This window comes from Symphalangus syndactylus, chromosome 12 (assembly GCF_028878055.3).
Source record: "Symphalangus syndactylus isolate Jambi chromosome 12, NHGRI_mSymSyn1-v2.1_pri, whole genome shotgun sequence".
NCBI lineage: Eukaryota > Metazoa > Chordata > Mammalia > Primates > Hylobatidae > Symphalangus > Symphalangus syndactylus.
Window position 1 is genome coordinate 97,688,909 of NC_072441.2, and position 8,306 is coordinate 97,697,214.

An 8,306-nucleotide genomic window follows, 5' to 3' on the forward strand; every position below is an offset into this window, starting at 1 on the left:
CTTACTAATTTCTTATTTATTCTAGAGCTTTGCCCTTAGATATAAATACATTCGTATGCCAGAGATGATTCAAAATATTGGTATAGGTATTAAGAATTTGAATATTTTAAATGATATTGCAGCAAATCCTTTTTCAAGTCCAGTGATTTCCATTTATTTCCTTTCATCAGCTTTGAGGGAGCACCTGATTAAGTTGTCAACTTTGACTACATTTTGATAGTAAATCACTATATAATTTGGGGCATATAACTTGGAAGGACTTCAAGGAATTGAGACATTGCTATAATAAAACTTCTAATTCCATTTACTTATTCATATGAATGAAGTTTCTCAATGTTTAAATCCTTGAAAATGAAGTATGGGAATAATAGTGATGCCAAACTTGTCTAATTTTGTTGATAAGTAATATTCATTCAAGGACATATGAACAAATGGGGGAAAGCTCCTCCTGTCTTGGAGATGAATCTTCAATAGCAATTTAAATATAAAGGTTTAAGTTACTTGTCAAAACTTGTAGTATATTTACTTTAGTTTATTTAATTGTGTACTGAAAGTAGTTGTCATGCTAACTCAATAGAAAAGAAAAACATTTTAACACATAGAGACTTATGGTTGTAGAAAATTGAAATTTTATATTATATTTTTATTTTGCAAAGAAGTGTAATAATCAAGAAAATACTTTAAGCTTAAAATGTGTTATCTTAGGCTAAATTCTGTAGAAGTGGGATAGAAATAAGTATTCAAGGACAGAAAAATGAGTAATATAAAATTTCTTACTATTAATAGCCTGCTTGTGGTCTTTTAAGTGATGAGGATTGCAGATCATGCTAGTACTTTATTCCATTGGATAAACTTTAAGAAATTATGTAACAATTTTATTTTTAAAGTCTAATTTTTGTAATACATTGGAAAATCCAATCTTCTTTTGCTTTTAAAATTTGGGATAAAAAATTGTAGCTTTCCACTTAGAAAGGTGTAAGAGGTAACATAGTGTCCCAGGATATTTTGGGAGGTGTAGGAGCAAAAACATTGCTGCTGAAGAGCACAGCTCTGCAGCCTTCATGAAGGGGACCCAAGTGCTTGCCTTTGAACCTGGGCTCTGCTCTCCTCAGACAGATTCTAGGAGGAGTGCAATGATTTTAAGTTTAGCGGTACTCTTCCTGTGGAAGTGGTTTTCTCCCTGAGCAGAGTATTTCTAGGGATTTCCCTGGCTTTGGGGCCAGCTCACAAGAGTGTGTGGGGCGAAGGAGTTGGTGAGGCTCCCAGTCTCCCATCACAGTGGTCAACTCTACTCACTGTTTCCTGTTTTGACTTGTTTGTTTAAACTTTTAAATAAGATTTGGTTTAAATAAAATTTCCAAAAAGAGATGTTTCCCTTTTTAACCTGTTTGTTTGTTTAAACATTTTGTTAAGCAAAATTCCGTCAGTAAATTCTCTACCACACGAGACAAAACAGAAAGTGAGAGAGAGTGAGAGAACTTGTTTTAAACATTTTAAGGTTTTAGAGGACTGGTACAGTGCTTTTGATGAAGGCACAACATCTAAGAAAGGAAAATGCAAGTCAGTGTGCATCCCCTGATTTAATCTGACATACTTTTCTGTTTCTATGCATCAGCAAATACCAAGATTCACCTCTTACAGGTTATTTCAGAGCTGTGGGAGACCATAAAGGTCACTTCCAAGCCAACTTAGCATTTATCTGCTGTTCTGCAGTAGGTCTTTCAGACCTTGAACACCTAAGATGGGGCAGCCACCACTCCCTACCACTGAGACTCAATGAGTGTAAATTATGTGCCCAAGCTTGCTCACCTGAATGTGCATAGGGTTAACACAGTAATTCTTATTCTTCCAGGGCTTATGAATTTTGAAAATTGGATGAAAACCATGGTCAGACTTCTTCAAAACAAATGCATACTTGCAGTAGTTTAGAGAATCTCAGATGGTTCATGACCTACTAAGTCTGTCCATGTTTAATGGGGCCCAAGTTCAAGACTCTGTGTTAACTGTAAGGCAACTGATAAGGATTTTGTGTGGAGGTATGGAGAACGGATGATGTTTAAAAATCTTCTCTGAGTAACAATTTTCCTCTGAAATCTGCTTGGGGTGGGCAGGCCTTCTCACACCTGCTCCTACTCTGCATTGTAGTCTTCAGGATGCTGCTCTGTCCTGTGTTACTAAGCAAGTTAAATACTAAAACAAGAGGAAATTCCTCTCTAGAAGCATCCACATGCTCTGCTAGTCTTTACTGTTCTCTGGAAGCCTGGTTCAACTGGAAGTTGCTGGAAAGGAGTCGGAGACTGGGTCATTATAATAACATCCTGTGCCTGTGCAAGCCTTCATTAAGCACCATGATTATCTTTAATTTTACTTTAATAAAGAACTAGGCCGGTGCAGTGGCTCATGCCTCTAATCCTAGCACTTTGGGAGGCCGAGGTGGGCAGATCACTTGAGGTCAGAAGTTCGAGAACAGCCTGGCAACGTGGTAAAACCTCATCTCTACTAAAAATACAAAAATTAGCCAGGCATAGTGGCGCATGTCTGTAGTCCCAGCTACTTGGGAGGCTGAGGCAGGAGAATCGCTTGAAGGCAGAGGTGGCAGTGAGCCAAGACACTCCAGCCTTGGCAAAAGAGTGAGACTGTTTCTCAAAAAAACAAAACAAACAAACAAACAAACAAAAAAACTAATAATGATTGCAGGGTGAAGATAAAAGCAGAGAGAAAGTGGAAGAAGCAAATGCCTTGAACTAACTTTTCACAGAAGGAGGTACCAGAGGCTAGTAGGTGTCCCATGGCTTGCCACGTTCCAGGTGGCTTACAAAGTTGGCAAAAATAGTGCCACAGAAAGGAGATCCTGTTCTCTTTGTCTACATTGTAGACCACAGCTTTTAAAAAGGTGGAATCAAACAATGTCCCTCCCTTGACCCTTTGTCCTCCTGCCCACATCTGCCTGATTTATCTCCTTCCTCTTATAACTAAACTTTCTTAACTTCCTTGCCTCCCCCTTACTCTCCCCCACTGCCCCACTATCCTACCAGAGTGTCCCTGCAAACTTCATTGCTGCACATCCTCATTACCAAACCAGATGAAGACTTTCCACCCTTATCTTCCTTGACCTTTCTGTAACAGTAAATACCACTACTTCCTTTTGCCTAAAATGCTTCCCTTAGCTCTTCTGTTGTTCTTCTGCTCTAACGTTTGAGAAAGTTTTCTGGGTCTTCTTCTGAATCTACCTCAATCCTCTGCCTTCCCTTGCAGAGGTAAGGGTTTCTCTAGGTTCCCACCTCCATGGCCCTATTCTCTTCTCATTCTTCTGCTTTACTGGGAAGTAAAGATGACCTCCTTATGGTCATCTGTTTCCAATGTCCTCTAATCAGCATCTCCGTTTCTGAATATTCTCTTGAGCAGGAGGTCCACAATCTAAATGCACAACAAACATGTGAGCATACAGCTGAGGAAGCTACTGACAGAGGCTTCTCAAGGGCAAGGACTATTACTTACTTACTCAGGTCTGAATCCCCAGCCATGGTAGGGCACATACTCAATACTTAATAAACATTTTATGGATAAATATATGAATGAATAATGGCAGAGGAATGACTGAAAGTAAGATAAAAATATGCTAAATAGGAAAATGTTGGAAAAAATACATAATAATTATAACTGAATGCATCACTTTTACAGTAGTGATAATAGCTAAGTGAACAAATAAAATGGTGAAAACAGACATAATTCCAGTCCTCATAGAATGCACATTCTATTGGTACAGAAGACAATGAAACAAATACTAATAACTACACAACAGTACTAAACAAGTAAACATGAAAAATATTAACAGAATATAGCCATAAGTGCTAGGTAGGAAATGAAACTTATGTGATAGAATGACTGTGTCACTATGTTGGTCAGGAACATCAGGGAAGACCTCTTTAATGAGACAATGTTTAAGTGGAGAGAAGAATGACCACAAGAAACCAGCCAATGAGAAGCAGGAAGAAGAGCATTAAAGGAAGAAGAAAAAGCTATTTCAAAGGCCTTAAGGTGGAAGCAAACCGCAGTGTGTTCAAAGAACATGAAGACATTAGTGTGGCCAGAACAGAATGAGCAATGGAGAGAAAAATATGAGATGGGGGCAGTGAGAGATCACATTGGGCTTTGGGATCCAAAACAAGGGGATGAGATTTTATTCTAAGTGCAATGATAAGCCAAGGGAGGCTGGGCATGGTGGCTCACACCTGTAATCCCAACACTTTGTGAGGCCAAGGCAGGCAGATCACTTGAAGTCAGAAGTTCAAGACCAGCCTTGCCAACATGGCGAAACCCATCTCCCCTAAAAAGTACAAAAATTAGCTGGGCATGGTGGCGCATGCCTGTAATCCCAGCTACTGAGAAGGCTGAGACAGGAGAATCGCTTGAACCCAGGAGACAGAGGTTGCAGTGAGCCGAGATGGCACTACTGCACTCCAGCCTGCTGAAGATTGGGGGATCCTAGAGGTTAACTGAAAAGGCAGTTTGAGACCAGATCTTGTGGGTCACAAATACCAGTTGGCAGAAGGGATCTAATTGCAGGGTTCTGAACAGCAAAGTATCATGAACACACGCACTTAATGGTGGTATGACTTTTTTGTGGGGCTGGGGGACAGGGTCTTGCTCTGTTGCCCAGGCTGAAGTGCAGTGGCATGATCTGGGTTCACTGAAACCTCCATCTCCCAGGCTCAAGTGATCTTCCCATCTCAGCCTCCTGAGTAACTGGGACTACAGGCATGCACCACCACACCCGGCTAATTTTTTGTAGAGATAAGGTCTCACTATATTGCCCAGGCTGGACTGAAGCTCCTGGGCTCAAGCAATACTCTTAAGTTGGCCTCCAAAAATGCTGAGATTATAGGGGTGAGAGTGGTACGATACTTTTTTTTTTTTTTTAAATGAGTTAGAATCAGGGAGATTGCACTGCAAAAGAAGACGATATTGCAATAGTCCCAGTGAGAGTTAAAGAGGGACTGGTTTGGTCTGGCATCAATGGGAATGCAAATGGGGGAGGTGAATATGAGAGCTGTTGAGGATGCAGAACTATACAACTTGTTGGTAGCAAAGCCCAGACGTTACAAGCTATTACAGCTAATACATTAGTTCCCTTATGTTTCTGGACAGTGGTGGTGGTAGTGGTGTGGCACAGATATTAGTAGCCCAGCTTAGGGGTGGAAAAAGAAATACAGTGAGAAAAGAGGTTGTCTCTAAGCCAAAGAGCAAATTATGAATATAGACAGGAAGGGACCCAGGACATCAACACTTAGAATCCAAGTATATATTTAATTTAGACTACTAATTGCCATTATTTTGAGTAAAATATTAGCATTAAAAATAAAGTACGATACTTAAAATTTTTTAAAAAGTCTGTTGGATCAGAGATGAGTTAAATCTCTACAAATAGTAAGGATTTGCTCTGTATTTGACTTCATAAAGTTTCTGATTTACTTTTTAATCAAAGAGATTAGACACCTTGAAGACAATATAATCAATGTCATTTATAAAACCACTGTGTGCCTACTCTCTAGGTTTAGGTCCAGGGTTTTTTCTAAGCACAGCTTTTTATGTAGTAAGTCATTTTGGTTTTTGAGGATTTGATTAATAAGCTTCTACTTAAAGATCTCTGAAGATGCACATTCTAAGAGCTGGTGGCCAGCCCAGGAGAGTCTGAACTATTTTAGCTGCATTTTGAAAAACAGGTAATGAAAAGAAGAGTAAGGACTGGAAGCCACATAAGGTGGTTAAAAGGTATAAATGGACAAAAATCCAGACCCGCTCCTTAGCCCACTAAAACTTTTGTTTTGTTTTGTTCTTGAGACGAGTCTTGCTCTGTCACCCAGGCTGGAGTTCAGTGGTGTGATCTCGGCTCACTGCCACCTCCACCTCCTGGGTTCAAGAAATTTTCCTGCCTCAGCCTCCCAAGTAGCTGGGATTACAGGCACATGCAAACATGCTCAGCCAGTTTTTGTATGTTTAGTAAATATGGTGTTTCACCATGTTGGCCAGGCTGCTCTTGAACTCCCGACTTCAAGTGATCCATGAGCCTTGGCCTCCCAAAGTGCTGGGATTACAGGCATGAGCCACTGAGCCCGGCCATAACCTGCTAAAACTTTGACAAACATCAATGCAACTTGACTATAAGTTCCCAATCAAGAGCTACTCCTCTGAGATCTATCTGATTGAAAATACCCCACCAGAAAAACCTTATCCTCATTTTCTCAGGTCCTAAAAGTTAATTAAAGCCACTCTCTGAACTTGAAGCAAAATTTACACAGGCAGTTTGAGGTTTCTGAATCTTTGGGGCCAAATGTGCTCAGAGGAAAAGGAAGAGGTCTTGTCTTTGAAATACTAAAAAGCATTCCAGGGCTGGGGCCTTAGCACTTCATTGTAGAGCTCAAGCCTAATTTCAGGGTACCAAGAGAGGGGCTTCTGAACATAAAGCCCAGGAGGCAATCGAGAAGGGTTCTTACCCTGGGATCCACATGGAGGTCTGGGAACCTCCTGTGGTTGTCTCTAAAGGTTGGTGTTTATGTGGATGCTTTCGCTTTCATCTGGGAAAGACAAGTTGTAACTTTCATCAAAATCTCAAAGAACTCTATGATTCAATAAGTTCATACCTTTGAAATAGAGGAGAGTAGAAGGAAGAGAGGAAGAACTGCTCATTTAAGTTAACCAATTCAGAAGTATGACATGCAAAAAGATAGGACTAAAGTAATTCATATCCTTATGTCATTGTGGTTCAAACTTAGGACAGACTCAAACTCCTTCCTCTTCTCTTTATCATACTCTTATTCCTGTTTTCCCCAACACAGAAACCCACATTATAAGTACTTGAAAACTGTGCTATAGTAAAGCAAAGAAGTAGGATGAATCAGGTGTATGCGGTACTTTTTTGTGGAGTCCCACAGAAAGGTGCTCAAAAACAGAGACCTGCCTGGTTCCTCCATAGCCACAGACTGCAGGATTTCGGACCCTGGGACTATGTGGGATACTCTTGGAAAATCTGGGGAAAATTGGAAGTAGCCTAACCATGTGCATTTTATCTAGGTGCGTATAACATTGCTGAGTTCAAAATGCCTAGCTATCCTTGGATCTTCCCTGAATTAGAAGTAGCCTAACCACTTGCATCTTATCCATGAGCATATAACATTGCTGAGTTCAAAATGCCTAGCTATCCTTGGATCTTCCCTGAATCCTAAACCCCACTATTCCTAAGAATTTTCTTTTTATTGTAACAATAATGGCTAACATTTACTAATCACTTACTATGTGTCAGGCTCAGATGTGGATGCTTTTCAGCAAAATCTTATTTAATCCTCATGATGAAACTATAGAGTATTATTACTATATCCATTTTATAGAAGAAGAAACTGAGTCATTAACAAGATTGAGTCTTAGGGCAGAAAAGGAAACTATGTGGATATTCCACATCAGTCCCAGAAGATTCATAGGCTCACAGAAAGAAATGGGAGGGATGGGGATGAGAAACTGTTCAATTGTAAGCTTGTCCCAGGGCACCTACCCAGTCTTCCATTTATTCCATCATTTATCCCAGAGAGAAGTACAATCTTGGAAAATGGGGTGACAGGTTTACCACGATCTATTCTCAGAGAGCCCCTATAAATTCTAGTTGGAGGAACAGCAGCTGAGGAGCCAGAGGACAGGACCCGGATCCCAGCATCATGTAGCCTAACAGTGCAGCTCAGATAAAACATGGCCTCTGTAAACCACAATGGCTTTATTTGTAAAATAGAAATAGCAGCCTCAACTCACAAGGATGTTGGGAGGGTCAAAGTGGACAGCAACTTTAAAAGTACTCACAAAATCTAATAGGCAATTCAACATAAAACTCCTTGGCTATAGCTGTTCCTCACTTTCTGAACCTTTACCTGCCTGACTTAGCCCCAAACAACTCCAACTCACTTCAACCACTTCCCATGCAGAAAAAAATAAACTCACCATCTCCTCTGCAACTCTGCTGGTTTTCTGCCTTGTGCCCAACCCAGACTTCTTATAGTCTCACTGCCTCCCCTCAGTGTCAGGCTGTTTAGAAAAACAACTTCCTATTCACATTCCAGAAACTCACCACAGCCCTTCCCATGAAGTTAGAATGTTGATAATGCGAGAGTAATGTTGGCAGCTTAGAAATAGTGGTTGCCAAGAGGCAAGGGGTCACCCCCTTCCATGGAAGATGGTCTGGAGACAGGGGCAAGGTGAATCACTCCTGGATATCCCAGGCTGAGCAATGTGGGAACAGTACACACACAAAGGTTTCCTTGGAT

The 8,306-nt window shown here is 40.6% G+C and overlaps 1 protein-coding gene across 1 annotated transcript in view; it reads right to left on the minus strand.

The window, feature by feature from the left end:
• Positions 1-8,039, minus strand: part of SELP (selectin P) — a 40,258-nt gene extending 32,219 nt beyond the window's left edge. Inside the window, exon 1 of the mRNA XM_063628179.1 lies at positions 7,984-8,039. Within this exon, the coding sequence (XP_063484249.1) occupies positions 7,984-7,986 (3 nt within the window). The 5' untranslated portion in view covers positions 7,987-8,039. The remainder of the gene's footprint in view (positions 1-7,983) is intronic.
• Positions 8,040-8,306: the final 267 nt, after the last annotated feature.